At 41.3% G+C, this 18,579-nt stretch overlaps 1 protein-coding gene across 1 annotated transcript; it reads left to right on the top strand.

The window, feature by feature from the left end:
* Positions 1–254: 254 nt before the first annotated feature.
* DCK (deoxycytidine kinase) lies at positions 255–18,285 on the top strand. The gene is made up of 7 exons (XM_084855375.1): positions 255–460; positions 3,434–3,549; positions 6,483–6,676; positions 7,843–7,990; positions 11,053–11,168; positions 11,697–11,796; positions 15,214–18,285. The coding sequence occupies exons 1-7, from the start codon at positions 391–393 to the stop codon at positions 15,238–15,240; spliced, it is 771 nt and encodes a 256-aa protein (XP_084711501.1). The 5' UTR covers positions 255–390; the 3' UTR covers positions 15,241–18,285.
* Positions 18,286–18,579: the final 294 nt, after the last annotated feature.

Genomic DNA, 18,579 nt, shown 5'->3' with positions numbered 1-18,579 from the left:
CCTCGCCCTCCGCACAGATTGCGGTGGTTCGCGTTTCGCAGAATGCTTTCTGACCCTCTCGGGCACCTATACGGAGGCAACTGGCGGCTGTAGCGGTAGGGCGGGCGGAACCACAGCAATAATCAAACAAATCTTGAAAGACAAGACCGGGAGGAAGTCCGCGTGGGAGGGGCCGTCGCGCCGACGTCACCGCGCGGCGTAGCCAACCCCGCGCGACCTCGCGCTAAATTCGAACGCCGGGGATTGGCGCGCGCGCACACGGAGCTTGCCAGAGCCGGGGTCGATCTTGAGGAGGTTCGCGCGAAAGCAGACGCGCTCCCGCTTCTTTTGTCCTTTCAGCCCCACCGTTCCCCCCAGGTCCTTCGCCCGGTTATCGGCCCGGCAGTTTCCATGGCAACCCCACCTAAGCGGAGCCGGGCCGAGAACAGTATTAAAAAGATCGCCATCGAGGGCAATATCGGTAAGGAAAGGCAGGGGCGGGGAATTTCATCGTCTTGGGGTTGGGCCACAAGCTCTTCTCGGTGGGAGGGGGCTCCTTTTGGTGGGGGGTGAGGGTCTTTATCCCCCCCTCAGTGGAGTTCCTGGGCTTTTTCATAGCTGTGTGACAGGCAGAAATTCAACAGGTGAAGCTCTCCGTCATGTGCTGAACAGGTGTGTGAGAGTTTCTAATTGATCACATGATAGTGGTGTACAACATTACGCTCGGTGTGGAGAAAGTGGGCAGGGAGACATTTTTCTCCCCCTCTCATAATACTAGAACGTAAAGGGGTCATCCCATGAAGCTGATGGGTGGGAGATTCAGGACAGGTAAAAGGAAGGGCTTCTTCACACAGCACCTCGTTAAACTATGGCATTTGCTGCCACAAGACGTAGTGAGGGCCGCCACTTTGGATGGAGGTTAGACAAATGGGGGGGGGGGAGACAAGTTCCTGGAGGAGGAGAAGGCTATCAGTGGCTTCTAGTATCTGAGGCAGGATGCCTATGCACACCAGTTGCTGGGGAACATGGGTGGGAGGGTGCTGGTGCAGTTATGTTCTGCTTGTACGTTTCCCGTGGGCAGCTGGTTGGCCACTGTGTGAACAGAATGCTGGACTAGATGGACCTTGGTCTGATCCAGCACGGCTCTTCGAATGTTTTTATCATGCAGTTGTTAAAAAGCATTTTTATTTGAACTGTTTTAGTGGTGCTTTTCAGGTATACAACCTCCCACAGTGGCTTATGGTTTCTCTTCGAAAACTGTACAGTACTAATAACAATTAACATTTCAGTTTTAAAGAGTCTTGTGGCATCTTAAAGACTAACACATTTATTCTGGCATAAGCTTTTGTGGACACAAGACACAGTGGCCACAAAAACTCATGCCAGAATAAAATTGTTAGTCTTTAAGGTGCCACAAGACATTTTGGTTTTTTTTTCTGCAACAGACTACTATGTCTGTTGCAGGCTCCCTCTGGAGACTATTTAAGCTTTGAAAATTTTAAGCAGAGGAGCTTTTTTAAAAAGACAGGCAAACCCAAACTAAATGCTAAAAAGTCAAACTAAATAGAATGACACACACACACACACGCAGACTCCCATCTGTGCAAAAAACCCTGCCTGCAATTATTATTTCTTCGGTTATACAGCACAAGAGCCTTAGCTGGGAAATAAAGTGGGGGTGGAGGTGTGTGTGTGTGTGTGTGTGTGTGGAGTTTTCTCAGATTTTCTCAGGTAGCATAAAAGTAAGTGAATGAGTATTAATCCATGGCATGGATCATGAGGTGTTTGGGGTATAACACGCAGAGGCCTGACTCTTTTTAAATGTTGTCAGCCCCCTGTGCATTTTAAATGGATAGAGAAATTACACATTTAAAACTGCCCCATATCCAACCTTGGAGGTAAGTTTGTAAAACAAAAAAAAAGTTGCATTTATTGACAACTTCGTTAATATTCCCTAAAATAAATATATATATATATATATATATATATTCTTATTACTAATATAGTAATCCTTCTTGTTGGTTCAGTTCTTCAGAACCTTGCTTTCTCTCCCCGTGTCCTGTGAAATAATTGTCAGAGATCCTCCCTTTTTGAATGTCATCACTTAAACAGCACTTCCTGTTTGTCAAGTGAATTAAAGTCTTGTGTGCATTTGTTCTTGCAATGACCCATTTTGAAAATGAGGAGCTGGAGAGTTGTGAAGGAACTGCAGAGAGAAGGCTAATTATTACGAAACTTGAGTGTTAGTATTATTTATAAAGTGCCTGAGGCATTAGGTGCTATACAGTAATTAAGTTAAAAAGAATAAACCCTGCCCATAGTTTTACAAGCCAGCCCTGCTGCCCGCCTAGAAGCTATTAGGAAAGGGGAAAGACATAAAAGAAGACAGAACAACAAAGATCAGGGTTTAAAGGCTCTAAAAAAAGAAACCCATTATCAGATACTATTTAAATATTTGCAAGAGGAGAAACATGGATAGTGGGTGGCAAGTGAGTTCCAGAGAGAGGCATCAAGAGAGAACCAAAGCATGAGCAGTAACAGGGAAGATGGATAAGGCAGAGCTAAAGAGTGAAGATATTAAAAACAAAAAAGCAACTGAAGCTGGAACAAATACAGAACCGAGTCAGTGAAGAGAATGTAACAAAGGACAAACACAGATGAAAGGAAATACAGAAAAATTCAAATGCACAGCAAAATTAGGAATAGAAGAGAGGATATAGTTAAAAGAAACAAATTAGAAAGGGGAAAAATACTGAAAGGATGGGTCCATCTCCAGACAAAATACGTTTGTTCCTTCCTTTTGGGCTGTGGAGGGTGCTTGTATGCACAGGACTGGATTGCATGGCTTTAATAATATGCACCTACTTCCAAATAAGTCCATCTAGGTCAGTAAAACTGAGTAAACATGTGTAGACTCAGCCTTCTAGCTTGAAAGTAAATGTTATAATACTGTCACTGAAATGAAGTGCCTCATTAAATACCTGATTTTGTATACATCAAGGAACATTTCAGAAATTGTTATCATAAGACTTTTCCATCACAGGATACATATTTCTGATACTATGTGGTGAATACAGTGTATTTAATTTATGCAAATATGCATTGATTTAATTTGCACAGATACAATCCAAATACTTGGGCGAGAAGTAGTGCAGAAAAGTATTATCAGGCCCTATAAGTATTATTGCCCCCACTAACTTCAGGAATGTATTTTAAATTGAAAAATGGGGCTGCATTTGGTATGTGGAAAAGTTTTAAACTGTGTTTTCTTTGGGCAGTATCCAGTGCCGCTGTGGAGATAGTGGAAATGAATGTTGGTGCAACCAAATTAGCACTTCCAGAATTGGGCAAATCAGCAGTGTTTGTGGAAAGGAGCTCCACTGACTTGTCCCATTCCGGAATCACTAACCTGGGCTAGTTTCTTGTCTAGTAAGCATAGCTTTTTCTTCCACAGCTGCGGGGAAGTCTACCTTTGTGAATATTCTCAAACAAGCCAGAGAGGAATGGGACGTTGTTCCAGAGCCGGTAGCAAGATGGTGCAATGTTCAGAATTGCCAAGATGACTGTGAGGTATGTGGAAATATGATTATATGATTGGGGCATGGAGCAGAGTTTTGGAGATGGAAATGGTGAGGTGGAGTAAAAAAAATACAACTGCTTCATTTTAGACCAGATAAGTTGTTACGACTTATCTTTTTAGACTCATAGTGCCCCGTATCCAAAGGCTTTGACTACTTACAGATCTGTACGGTTATAGACTAAAAATGACAACTCTACTTTCCTTAGCCCATGACAAAAATGTAAATGCAGAAGTATATCTGCAAAAAGTAAATGTGGAAATGAAGTCATTTTGTGCAAGACTGCTTTTTTTGAATAACTACGCCCAATATAATTTTTCTGTTCTGGTTGTAGACTAGATTTTACTAAAATCCTACATAAGCTTGTGCAAGAAAAAACATTTGATTTTGCATTCAACAGTACTTAACATTTATATTCCTTTCCTGTTATGCCCAATTTCAAGCTTGTACTTTTTTATTTTCAAGTTGAAATAAAGATCTACTTTAAACACTTCCCCATTTTTATGGCAGTGCAGCAAGTCTGCTCTCTAGTGGTCAAAGTCATGAATATTTAAAGACTTCTCACTATTGAGGCCTTCAAATGCCTATTAAAATTTCAGGATTGGAACTTTTATCCTGCTCTGGAATACACACTGCCCCTTCACTGTTGTCAAAAAATAATAACCTATAATATTAATCTTTGAAAAGTAGTTTAGAAATGTCTTTAACATTAAATATATTTTATGATAATGATTTTGTGTACAATTTATGGTTATTTGCAGTTGCTAGCCAGGTTGTAAAGCATACAGGGCTCATCTGTTCAAGATAAAGAATTTCTAATCCTAGCAGAAATGTTGTGAACTAAGACGCTAAAACATAACTTCTTCAGATGGAGCAGTAAGAATTTTATTTCTAAGCGTCAAGATTGGGTTCTCTTCCTTTTTCATGTGTAGAGAATGTTGGCAACTGCGTTTAAACATCAGTAACAGCTGTTACGGAATTGCTTCTAACTCAACAAATGGCATGTGCATAGTTGACTCGACTTTAAATGTATCTGTTTAATAGCAGGAATAAAATGTTTCAATGTTAAAATGCTCGCTGTTCTGCTAGATTGCGGTCCACGTAAATGAATTACCTTGAAGGCTGACACACTTAAACACATGAAGCAGAAAGTTTTTCACTTGTGCTGAATCCCTGGACTTTAAATGTTTTATTTAGATCTTGCATTCTTGTGATTTATTGATGGCAACAGGTTTTTTTCCATGTTTGATTTTAACAAACATGTATCGTATTTCAACTTATCTTCCTTCTAGTTGTGAGTTTAATGTTGGAGAAGAGTACTTACTCTTGATTCTGAATCCTTTGTTTATATTATAGTTTAACATTTCATACATTTATATCTCAGTACAGTTCTCCAGCCAGCTTTAGTTCTACCTAGTAGTAGTGCCATTCAGCCCACACTTAACTAGCTTGCTAATTAGAATATCATGAGGCACTTTGTCAAATGCCTTGCTGAAGTTAAGATATTTTATGTCCACAGCATATCCACAATCTACCTGTTTGAAAAATGAAATTAGTTTAGTCTGGCAGGACTTATTCTTGACAAATCCATGCTGGCTTCCAATGATCAATGCATTAGTGTCAAGGTGCCTATGGACTGAGTGCTTTATAATCTGCTCTAGAATCTTCCCAGGTATTACTGTCAGACTGACTGGTCTGTAATTCCCTTGATCTGCTTTTTTGAAGTCAGGGACAACATTTCCTCTCCTCCAGCCCTCCAGTATTTAACCTGTTCTCCAGGATTTCTCAAAGATAATAGATAAAGGTTCTGAGAGGCCATCTGCTAGCCCCTTCAACACCCTAGGATGCAATTTATCTGGACCTGGGGACTTGAACTCATTTAAGGTGCTTAGATATTCCTTGATGATCTCTCTGTCAACCTCAAGCTGCATCCTACTCCTGAACCTGTTTGTCACATATGCCAGATGAGACACAGATCCTCTTTTGGGAGAAGCTGAGCCAAAATAGGAATTGAGCAGTTCTGCCTTTCCTTTGTCACCTGTTGGTATTTTGCCATCTTCTCTGTACAGCTGCTGTACTGTTACTTTTGTCCTCTTATTTTGAACATATCTGAAGAAGCCCTTTTGTTATTTTTAGCATCCCTCAGCAACCTCAGTTCATTCTGAGCTTTAGCCATTTGGCACCATCTCTGCAATTCTGGGCTACCTGCCTGTACACTTATGTGCCCTGTTTGGTTTTCAGATCATTGCTCAAGTTTTTGGATAGTCACATTGGCATCTTCTGTTGTCTTCCATGTTTATTCCTCACTGGGGTTGTTTCTGATTGCACCTTTAGTGTCTCTTTTTTCAGGAACTCCCTTCCTGCTTGAACTCCTCTTCCTGTTAGGTTTTTCTGCCATGGAATTCTACTTATCGATGCTCTGAGTTTATTAATATCAGCTTTCCTGAAGTCCCAAGGTACACATTTGACTACACTCAGCTTTAGTTTTCCATAAGATCAAGAACTCAAGCAGTACATGGTGATTTTCCCCCAAAGTTCTTGCTACGCTCATTGCTTATCTTCGTTCAGATGGCTGCATTGTGAGTCTTTCTGAGAGGGGTCTTCTCACTACTTCTTTAGACAGTACTTAGTCTATGGTGCCCTGCTACTGAATTTCTTGTCAGCATTCATATACCCAAGAGATTCTAACAGGCAAGGTGCAGGGTAAATGGGTGGTAACTACCCAGTACTGCCTTCATGATTTCATTACCTTCAGCATCTTGGTGTGTTTTGCAGACTGTAAAATGCAGATGAAGAGATAAAGCTGATGGGAAGTTCTGCCATTTCGTTACAGCAGAGTGATCTTGACATTTTTACTAGCAGGTTTTCTAAAAATAAAAGTGTCACTAAACAAAGGGTCTCTAACTTGTTTTGGTTTTTAAACAGGAGCTGACAGCCTCACAAAAGAGTGGTGGTAACTTACTCCAGATGATGTATGAGAAGCCAGAAAGATGGTCCTTCACCTTCCAGGCCTACGCCTGTCTGAGCAGAATCCGGGCTCAACTCAAATCTCTTGATGGGAAACTCAAAGAAGCTGAGAATCCTGTAGTCTTCTTTGAGAGATCTGTTTACAGTGACAGGTATGAATGTGATTGATTGATTGATTGATTGATTGCATTTATAGCCCGCCTTCTTTCCTCTTGCAAGGAACCCAAGGCGGCTTACATTATCCTCCTCCTCTCCATTTTATCCTCACAACAACAACAACCCTGTGAGGTAGGTTGGGCTGAGAGTCTGTGACAGGCAAAAAGTCACTCAGTGAGCTTCCATGGCCAAGTGGGGACTAGAACCTGGATCTCCTGGCTCCTTGGCCAACACTCTCACCACTACACCACACTTGCTCTCAAAATTGCAGCTTTGACAACTGCCTTATTCGTAATTCCTACAATCACATAGAGTGTCAAGCTGAATCTAGGTTTTAATTTGTAGCACTTATGAGAGAGAAACTGTAGTATAAAATTCATGTGTAAAATGTAATACCAGTTTAATCCATCACTTGCTGGTCCATATAGGAACACCTTACAGCAAAGATGGCCACCATCTGGGTCCTAGGATTCTCCCTGGCCAAAACCCCATCCCAGGCCTCCTCCCAATAGTTTAGTTACAGAGAGTTCATACACACACCCTGAACAAGAGTGGGGTGCCTGCAAGGATAGGACACAGGCATACTGCTTCTTACTCTGCAGGCATCCTTCCCATTGAGAAATAAGTCTCCCCAGGTCTTCTAGAAGTTACTTGGACTGTGACAAGTTTCCAGAAGAAAATTATTCCATAACTGGAGCAGCCAACACACACACACTCATCCCAATTCTCCATCTCCCTCCACCTCCTCTCTAATAATGGTAGTTCACAAATGTTGTTGTAACCACATAACTTATTTATTCTTATAAGAACATAAGAAAATTCCTGTTGGATCAGATCAAGGGTCCATCTAGTCCAGCATTCTGTTCACACAGTGGCCAACCAGCTGTGAAGCAAGAACCCACAAGCAGGCACAAGCAACAGCACCCTCCTGCCCATGTTCCCCAGCAACTGGTGTACATAGGCTCATTGCCTCTGGCATCCTTCTTCCAAAACAATACTCAAGGCAGTTTACAGTTCAACAGGTATTAATCTGTTAAGTTATATTACCAGCCCTAATAATCAGTTCTCTATTTCCAATCTCCTTTCTTCAGCTAATACATTTACATCCATTTCAGAAAGATTACAGAATAATACTGAGCTTGAATTCCTCTTTTTTGTGTAGATATATTTTTGCATCAAATTTATATGAGTCTGACTGTATGAATGAAACAGAGTGGACTATTTACCAAGACTGGCACAACTGGATGAATCAGCAGTTTGGATCAAGTCTTGAACTGGATGGTATTATTTATCTCCGAGCTACTCCTGAGGTAAGAAATGAAACTTCATGGCCATATCGGGTCCTAGGGCAGGCATGGGCAGACTTCAGGCTTCTGAGGTCGACTTTTTTTAATGAACCCTGAGATCCGCCAAATGGACCCAGGTGCAAAATGGTAGTTCAGGGGGTGGAGCCAATTACCTACTGCACTTCAGGAGCCATATGCTGGTATGACCTGCATATTCAAGTATAAATCTATATATGAGTCACTGCAGATCAGAGATTCTAATAGCCTAATTTAGAAAGGAGGGTACCTTTTTGTTTCTATCATTAAAACATGGGAGTTCAACACCCTTGCTGATCTACTTCAAATCATTCCGTGATCTACCAGTAGATCCCATTCTATATTCTGCACTAGGGTATGTCAGTTTGCAGAATTTGATTCCTTACGTCTACCCATATATCTCTGAAAATGTGTGAAACACATTTTATAGGTGGCCTAGTGCCCCTAATGTCATAGCACTTACTGGCATATGAGTTCTAAACATCTGATAATGCTTTCCTGCCATTTATTGCATTCCAGTACAGATAACTAGGAAGAGAAAAGGGAAGCTTATTCTAATAGGTACAGCCTGCTCTCCGTTCTTTTGCTCAGTGCAGAGGTGTTGAAATACAACTGAAATGGAAATGGAAATTAAACTGGAGTCGATCCACTGAAGGGAGACAAAATGCTCTGAAGTAAATGGCTTGCCTTGGTTGCTATTGTTGAAGAACTTAATTTGGGAGATGCCCAATTTCTGTTGAGCACCAGCTCCCAAGTATATGCAGTTCCACCCTCCCATTGAATCCAGGAGGTATGGGGGCAATTCAAGGAGCATCCCAATCCTGGCTCCTAAGGCCTTAAAAAGCTTTTGTAGCTCTGATGCTCCTAAAAGTAACCAAGAATTGTATGGAGGGCGTATATTATATCTCTCCTTTGGTTAATTCATTCAGGGCTGCTGAAGTCTTTTCCTTTAATTGTATGTGAGATTATACTATCTTATCCTCCCAACCACTATATCAAGTAAGTTAGGCTGATAGATAGCAATTTAGCAAACGTGATGGCTGGGAGGCTGCGGGTGAGGGGAGATTTGAAACAAGGTCTCCCTGGTCAAACACCACCTACTATTCATTCATTTATTCAGTAGATTTAGATTTATATCTAAATTATACATGAGTTCCTAACAACTTTCTGAAGGGCTCACAGAATTAAAACCTATGCTATACCACACTGGCTGTTTGATCACTTGCCTTTAGAGTACTTCTTTAGGAGGCAACTTTGAAAAGAGAGAACTAGAGTTTAGTTTTAACTTTAGATTCGAGCAATGGACATGTGTGTTGGAATACCATTGCAAGAGGTGGTTGCAATACACATTTGAAAGTGAGTTTCTTCTCACTTTAGCATAATTGGGTAGAGATAAATAACCTGTTTGGTTGGTAAGATCAACAAGAAGAAACTGCAAGGGAGGAGAACCTAGAGATAAATAATTTGAGCTATGTCACTTCTTGGTCACCGGTATGTGCAGGATTAACATGTCTAATCTTTATGTCCTGGAACACTGTGTGTGTGTGTGTGGGGGGGGGGGGGGGCGTGTCTTGCCTTCTGCACGTGCCTCCCTGTTTCTGTGTGACTAAGGATCACTTTGTGACTTTTTGCATTGAGTAATGGAGAAGAATTCCTTTACTTCATCCTTTGAAAGATCTTTCTTTGCAAGATCTTGAGCTGAACCCTGCTGTGTTATCAATGGGGTGGAAAAAAACCACAGGTCTTTCAGTTCTGGTGCCTTCCAGTATGGCTACTCCTGGCCAGATGAAGTGATTGGCGTGCTCTAGCTTGCATTTTGCATTGGATAACATAGCAACTTGGGAAGCTGCCTTATACTGAGTCAGACCCTTGGTCCATCTAGCCCAGGATTGTCAACACTGACCGGCAGCAGTGGCTCTCCAGGGTTCCAGGCAGGAGTTTTTCCAGCCCTACCTGTAGATGCTGGGGATCGAACCTGGGACCTTCTGCAGGTGCTCTGCCACTGAGCTACAGTCTCTCCAGGATAAGTGATAAACACTGGAAAAGTAACTACAGGAGGACCTCAGTAGTGTTGCTGGCCTGTCTCAGATGATGTTACGATGCAAGCTCCCCCTCTCCCGAACTGTGCAGGTGTAGTTTAATACCTCTGCTCAGAAAGTACATTCCTGGCCCTTGGAGAGTTGAAACCTCTACTTACTGCAGTTGTGAACATCCACAAAATCACTGGATCTGTGAATGCCTCTTATTCTACACCTCTTAGCAGATTTGCTATCCAACCTATTTGTGCACAGCCTACATGGACCAACATGAAATGTTGCATTTATCAATATAAATTTTGTGAGCGATTGTGTGACAAAGGATTGTTTTGAGTTGTGTGTACTTAGTGATGCAGAAGAAACTGGGGTGCAGTGATTAGTGTCAGGTTACAACTGAAGAAACTGGATTCAAATCACCACTCAGTCATGAAGCTCACTGGTTGACTTTGGGCCAATCATTTTCTCAGACTAACCTACCTGACAGGGTTGTTGGGATAAAATGGGTGGGAAAGAACCATATATACCAACCTGAGCTTTTTGGAGGAAGGAGATAAAGATATTAAACGTTTTGGAAAGAGTACTATGGTATGTAGTGTTCATGGCACTCTTTACAATAAAAGGACAGCATTTAAAGAACGTTTAAAGCACAATCTTATACATGTCTACTTAGAAATAAGCTTAATTGAGTTCAGTGGGGTTTACTTCCAGGTAAGTGGATATAGGATTGCAGCCTTGAAGTAACTGATGATGCACCAGAGTCCTGTGGCACCTTAAAGACTAACTTATTGCACATCAATTTTCTTGGGTCTCTGTTAGCATATGTGGCATTTTATTGTGTGATTACGTCTCATGCTGCAAAAAGATAAGTTAAAAAACACCAGTCCTTAAGGTGCCACAAGACTCCTTGTTGATGTTGTCTGCAACAGACCAACATTTTTTTTTTATGGGTAATTGAAACTGCTTTATTCCATTTCCATTTGAAAGTTTTACTTCAGTCTTGTGTTCTGTTTTTAGAAATGCTTGAATAGGATTTATGTGCGTGGAAGGGATGAAGAACAAGGCATTCCCATAGAATATCTGGAAAAACTTCATTATAAACATGAAAGCTGGCTCCAGCACAGGACGTTACGGTAATTCTCTCCCCATGGTCTGTTTCCAGTGAAGATGCTTTTTATTATTCTAATGAAGTTTCTGATAAGGCACAAATCTTTTAAGGAAATCAACAAGACTCTCTCTAGCTTTACAATAACAGATGGCATTGGGCCCTTAAACTTCCACATTTTCAAATGCCAGGTGACTTTAACTGGCATAGGCCTACTTTTTGTAGCTTGCAATTTTCAGCACTAGGCTGGATTTTCAGAACAGTTTTAATCAATAGATTAAACATTTAAATCACTGGATATTGCTAGGTACTTGTCATTTCTAAAAAATATAGATACCAGTCTAATTTTAGAAGCCCTTTTATGAATATTAAAGACCCTAGCTCATATGGCAATAAAGAACTCTAGGCCTGGGCAGCTCTCATTGTTAGAAATCCAACAGCTAAGACTGCAGTCCTGGGTACACAGTGGGACTTCCTTTGGAATAAAAATTCAGGGCTGCGCGTTTACCCTCTCTGTCTCCAGTTTTCCATTTCAAATATCCGGTTTTCTTTACAGAACAGATTTTGAATACCTGCAAGAGGTACCTGTTCTAACACTGGATGTAAATGAAGACTTCAAAGGCAAAAAAGACAGGCATGAAAATATGATTGAAAAGGTAAACCCTGCCAGAAAGTACTAACTTTTACCTTCTTAGGTGACCAGGTTTAACAATCTAGAATCCTGTGTGAGTTTGAATATGTCCATGGAAGTCGTATATGCGGGCATTCTTCTCTATTCACTTAATTGGAAGGGGCAGCTCCACACATACAAAGAGGTGCATATGTTGAGTGATCCCCATCATCAAAGTAAATGGAGAAGCCCTTGCAAGTACAGGAGTTCTCTGTTGAAAGTTTGTTGTGACTTACAGCAGAATTGCTTTATATAGAGAAAGTGTGGCAACACAGTATTTAGTTTGGCAATAAACACAGGCTAGAGCCAGTTTAGAAGAAGTTCAGATCAACTTAGAGATATGGTTACTTGCTTCCTTTCTGGAGAAAGCTCAAGTTGCTTGCTTCTTGCAGAGGCAGAGGAGAAGGAGGACGAAGGAAGAGGAGGGGAAGGGAGCAGGAAAATGGAACTGATCAGACAACAAGGGCATTCTCTATTGCCCCTTAGTGTCTGGAAGCATGCGGAGTTGTTCGTATTATCCAACACTCTCTAGGCTCATTGGAATCCCAATGCTCAGTCCATGGCAAATTACTGGATTGGACTTGTCAGTACGTTCCACATTTTTCTTTGTTACTAGCTATGCTTAGTTTTATCATATAAATCATTAAAATGTATCAAATAAAAACAGTAATACAAATGCACAGTTTAAGGGACTACAGGAAACCTCTGCTTCCATCTTTCTAGAAACCTGAAGAAGGTTCAAGCTCCTCCCTGGTCACTGTTGTGCGAACTTATTATGTGACTTGATTAGGCTGGGCATCAGAGTAGTAAGATACATTCATTCCCTTCCACTCAATGTAAATACTGAAGGCTGTGCGCCCCCCCCCCCCCTTCTGCTGATAGTGGTAGTCTGTCTCCCTCACATTTTATTTGTTTCAGAATTTACCACACAGCCACATCTTCTGTTTCCCCAAAGCATGATTCTGTGGCATACACATCACAGCATAATTATGTGTACTCCTCCTGCAATGTGCAAAGTGGACCTCATCCCACTGCTCATTTAATGAAGTTGTTAATGAAATGTTTAAGATGCTATTTTAAAATAAAGGGCATGTTTCAGTAGCTACGCCTTCTATTGTTCTTTGTGCACGTGTATGCATGAGCTATTTAGGTACTTGAAAGGTCTTATCGATGCAAAATATGGTTAGGATAGTAGATCAGGAGGGTGTCTACTTTTTTATTTGGCTTGCCTACCACAGAGGATGCATTTCTGTAGTAAGTGCTTAACAGTTCTGCTCTTTAGAGTTCTAGAGCAGGAGTGTCTAATCCCTTTCATCCTGAGGGCTGAATTCCATTTGAATTCGGGGGGCCACATTCCAGTGGTCAGCAGGGCTGAAGGCAAAAACGGGTGGAGCAAAAGAGACGAGACCAAATGCCAAAACTACCAGCATATTTTAGCTTACAGCTCTTACTGTCAGTAAGTAAGCCTTAGGAGAGGCATTTCAACCTTTCAGAATGCAGAAAAATATGCAAAAGCCAGGAAACCCCCAAGCAATAGGTGGTTGGGGGAAGGAGACATGGGGGTCCGTATCGGGACTCCACGTAGGCTGGATTTGGCCCACAGGCCAGAGGTTCAACACCCCTGTTCTAGAATGTGATGTTTCCCCCTTCCTACGCATGCTAATAAAATAGGAACCTGGTTTCTTGTTAGGCTTTGTTTTGCAGATTTGAAATAAATACACAGCAGCAGTGAACACTCAGCTCTTTTATTGCCCAATCCTGTCATAGGTCTAAGAATGCAGTTCAGTCTTGTTCACTTTTTAAAGATACTGCTATGAACCATGTTAATAGTATGGATTTTGTGTCATCTTCGGGCAAGTGATCAGAACTTCACTGAAGTTCCTTTGTATGCATCCACGCAGCTGGTTTTTATATTTCTTGTTAAATGTTGGCTTTCTTTAGTACCTTGGGCTATTGTTCACATTGTTCCTTTTCTTTTTAATTTTTAACGGGCCAGGTGAATGATCCCCTGGGAGTGCCTGATGCTCAGCATTGCTGAAGCTATACAGATATGGATCTCACCAGTCCCTTGAATGAGAGACACATGTAAAAGCAGGATTCAAGTATAACCTTATTGGGAAACTGAATCCCGATAAGGCAGAGACCCTATGGATTGGCAGTTCCCAGGTCTGGGAATTGGGGTGTTTGCCTGTTCTGGATGGGGTTGCACTCCCTCTGAAGGAGGAGGTCTGTAGTTTGGCGGTGCTCATCTTTGTCACTGGAGGTCCTTGGTGGCCCAGAGTGCCCATTACCAACTTGAGCTAGTACACCAACTACACCCATTCCTGGATAGGGATAGCCCACCTACGGTGATCCATGCACTGGTAACATCACAATTAGACTACTGCGATGTGCTTTATTGGGGCTACCTTCATGCATGGTTCAGAAGCTAGTGCAGACTGCAGCAGCTAGGGTGCTCACTGGGACACCCAGCTATGCTCACATAACAACCGTGTTAAAAGAACTGCACTGGCTGCCTATTAGCTACCGAGCCGCGTACATGCTTATGTTATTATCGTATGAAGCCCTAAACAACTTGGGACAAGGATACCTAGCAGATTGCCTTCCCTTATATATACCCAGGTGACATCTAAGATCATCAGAGGAGGCCATGCTGGTCATTCCAAAACGAAAAGAATGTCGCCATGAAGACCCTTGGTGGCGGGCCTTCTCTGTAGCGGCACCCACCCTCTGGAAGACCCTCCCCTGTACAGTTTGGGAGGCAGAAAATGTGGCATCTTTCAAACACCTCCTAAAAACGCACCTTTTCACCTAGGCTTTCACTGGGCTGTAACTGCTGTTGGGTTTTACGTTGGTTTTACATGCTACTTTTAAACTTAAGTTTTACATTATGTTTTATCATGCTGTATTTTATGGTTTTAGTTGTTGTGAACTGCCTAGGGAGCCTCGGCTGTTGCGCAGTATAGAAATTTAATAAATAAATGAATTAATTTTTAAAAAATTATCCACTGAATATCTTGTTCATCATAAGCTTTTAAAAAATAAAAATGTGGCAAGTTACACTGCAGTTTTTCCCCACTAGTGGCCAGAATTAATTCCCTGGTCACCATATTTATGGATCTTTGGCCCCATGCATGCAATGCTGTACTCTGGTTCACCCCACTATATTTGACATATGCCAGCCTTCCCAAGCTGGCGCCCCACAGATGAATTGGCCTGCAATTCTCATCATTCCCGTGCTGGCTGGGAATGATGGGAGCTACTGTCTAATATATTTGGGGAAGGCTGATCTATGCATTCTACACTGTGTTCTGGCAGAGACTTTTCCTAGAACTTGACATTTAGCAGCCAGGTTTTTTTTAACCTTGTCCACAAAAATATACCTGTGCTTTTGTCTTTGCAGGTGAAAGAATTTCTGAGCACGTTGTAGCCCTTCCAGCAAGTATACTGAATCTGAGCATTCCTGACTTTCACATCACTTAGTTTGTGTCACCAATCCTGCTTTTGCTTGAGGTCTCTGAGGACAAGGTTGAACTTCATTACATTGTTGAATTTTGCAATGAACTCATTTTATAATATTTATCTTGTGTTAAGATTTCTTAGGTGGACTGTTTGTTGAGAACGTAAGGTCATGTAGTATTACAAAAGAGAGCTCAAGGATTCTGGTCAAATGCATTGCATTCTTTTCACGGCATTATTGAAATAGTTCAGTAAAACCATTGCCTTCTGTGGAACTGATCTTGTGACTCTTCGGCGGTATCTCAGGCTCCCTTTATGTACCCCCCAGAAATTGATTGGAATACTTGTGTATTCTCCAGCGCTAGGGGATAACACCACAGGCAGGCAGTTCCTGCAGTAAGTCCAGTTCCTGCATTTTGTCCAAGGCAGTCCAGTTATGTAACAGTGACGTATTTTTTAAAAGGTCTTTGTAAACTAGCAACAACAACAAAAAGCCATTGTAAATGGATGTGTATTTGACCAGGATTTTTTCAAGGCAATATTTACCTGGCTTTCTAAGATTTTGCTTTTGCCTGCTTCTATACCTAAAATATCTAAATATTGTTTGCAAACATTTGCCTTTATCTCTACAACATGATGAAATATTTTAAATTAGCCATACGTGGTGGCTACTCCTGAGCCATGATGGCTCTTCAGCTCACGGAGCTGAAAACATAGCCTAATCTTGCAGCCTGGTTTTCTTCTTTACTCTAAAGCCAACGCTACATAAAGAAATTATAGGTGCAAGATTGTGCCAAATAGGATTCCTCATCCTCCTCCCAAATGTTTTAAATGAAAGATTTCTTATGGTGAACCGTTTGATGACTCCTGTATCATTAGAAGCTCCTGAACTGTTCCTGATTCGTTAATACAGTCTTCTATTTCCAGTTGTCATAAAATCTGCCTTAGATTGGGCCAGTATGAAACCTGCTGTCACTGAACTTGTGATGTGCAGAATCAGGAGTCAAGAAAGACCATGGTAGTTGGGCAGAGATTGTTTGGAGGACAATTGTATATGTAACATATCCATTCTTGTTCTACCGGAGTTCTACTTTGCTTCATATTTATTGATTTTTATGTATCACTGAATTTTTCCCTTAAGCCCAGAGTTGATCTGAGGCTTTTAAAAAAATATGTTCCCTTTCCTGTTGAGGCTGTTTGAGGCAAGGGGATAATGGGCAGATTTGTTCACATACCAGTCTTTCACCTACTAATTGTGGGATGTTGTCTTAATTTTGCATCCCTATGGAGTAATAAAAAGGGAAACTCTGGAGTAACTGTGATTTAAATTATTCCTTTTACAAGTGACTTTTTTAAACTTATAAAGCATCATGTTGACTTGGTTTGCACATAATGCAGGGTTTGTTTGACAGACGATTGAACCAACTGCAGGTTGTTTTTTCAATCTCTGGGTTGATTGTCTTCTTCTTTCACCTGCTCCCTTCTGTATCCCAAATGTCTTTGGGGCACTGTATAGCAGCATATATAGCAGCTGGGTTTTTTTAACCACTCTTGCCCACTACCTCTGTAGCCTGCTGAAACTCATGAACAGCCCACGGTTCTGGGTTAACATGTAATGACAACCCATGGTTTAAACAACCCAGAGTTCATAACCCAACTACAACCATGGGTTCTGTTTCTGCTTTGTGGTTAACAAACAATGGTTTGTTAGCGCGGCTGGGTTCACACATAACACAGAATTCAACAACCCATGGGTTAAATAAACCATGGATTAGCATTATGTATGAATTAAATCAATGTGTAGCTCTTTCCTAGATAATATACTTCATTGTGGTGTCTTATTTGTCTTGATAAAGTTGGTGTCGACAAAACCTTTAGCATCCAAAAGTTCTGTGGGGTTAGTGCTGATCATGTTGGCTTTTGTTGGTGATTTTGTTGGCTGAAATAAATATGGAATTGTCTGCACCACCTCAATCATTTGTCAGAAACCTTCACAGGTTTCTAGCTTGTGTTTTATTTTAATTCTAAAATGCCAAGGTTGCAGACCTGAATTCTTTCAAATATCCAAAAATTGGGGGTACTCTGCACTCTCATTTCCAGCATACATTCCATGTTTAGACCTCTGCAAACTCTGCTGGCACAAACCTGCACATAATGAAGAGGGCTTGGACCAGATCAACAGTTTTAGTTGCTGTCTGTCATTCCGCTTCTGCATGCATTGCAGCTGCTCTGTGCATAAATAACCATCACATCCAGTGACAGCTCCTCAGCCACTTACTCCCCAACCCCATGAATATTCTTTGCATTCACTGCAGCAGTTTCAAGTTGAGTTTACAAGCAGCAAACTTTGTCCTCTTAAAAGCACAGCCTACTAGTTGTATAAGGATTATTTAACTAGACCCAGGGTAAGAACAGTTGACCAAACAGAGGCAGTGTGGTATAGTGGTTAGAGTGTTGGAGTGGGACTTGGGAGACCCAGGTTCTAGTCCTCACTTGGCCATGAAGCTCACTGGGTGACTTTGGGCCAGTCATTGACGCGCAGCCTAACCTACCTCACAGGGTTGTTGTTGTGAGGATAAAATGGAGAGGAGGAGGAGGGTAGTGTTTCCACCTTGGGCTCCTTATAGGAAACGTGTGATGTGAATGTAACAAAGAAAGAAATAATAAATTGGTCAGATGATTTCAAGCATATATTTGCAAGCTAGAAAGGTTTTTCTTTATTAAATAAAAGCTGATATTCTGCAGTGCCACTATCTCTCACTCCCCATATGCACACCTGCACATGCTTACAGGCGTATGCAAAATTATTGTGTACTCCTAGAGAATATTGCGTGTACAAGATTTAACCCAGTAACAATTCCCATTTGTACCTAAAGGTATTCTGCATAGTGGCTTTCCAAAACAGGATCTCGAGATGGGGTCTGGTAAAAAAGTAAACACCATATATTTTCATTTGAAGGTTAACCCTGCATTTCGTTGCTAGTTACATGCAAGAATAAAATACATGCATAATTATATTTAATTTTGTTAGACTCTCTTTTCTTTCCCCACTCCTCTTTCATACAGAGATCTTTTCCTGCTAGATACACAGGGCAAGGTCAGCTTCTAGTTCCCTTGCTGCTTTGATTCCAAAATGGGAGTCCATTGCTAAAATGAAGCTTTGCAATTCCTTAATGGTTTGCACAGACTGCTTTTTCTGAAGCTTCCCTTCCCCACTATCTATTAAGATCTTCCTTAAGAAATGGAGCCAAAGCAGAGAAAATGGAGACATGGATTCATTTAATTTTGGAAATATCAACAGTGCCTAAAA

The sequence above is a fragment of the Heloderma suspectum genome, chromosome 5 (genome assembly GCF_057233095.1).
Source record: "Heloderma suspectum isolate Gila_16-S chromosome 5, 16-S_ref, whole genome shotgun sequence".
NCBI classification, from domain to species: Eukaryota; Metazoa; Chordata; class Lepidosauria; order Squamata; family Helodermatidae; genus Heloderma; species Heloderma suspectum.
This window is presented reverse-complemented; position numbering and strand designations above follow the sequence as displayed.

What these genes read in the sequence shown, in the direction of transcription:
- DCK (XM_084855375.1), top strand. Translation starts at nt 391, where the DNA reads ATGGCAACCCCACCTAAGCGGAGCCGGGCCGAGAACAGTATTAAAAAG. An exon ending in AGATCTGTTTACAGTGACAG is followed by an intron (nt 6,677 to 7,842) that starts GTATGAATGTGA and finishes TTTTTTGTGTAG; the next exon opens with ATATATTTTTGCATCAAATT. An exon ending in CTCCAGCACAGGACGTTACG is followed by an intron (nt 11,169 to 11,696) that starts GTAATTCTCTCC and finishes TTTTCTTTACAG; the next exon opens with AACAGATTTTGAATACCTGC.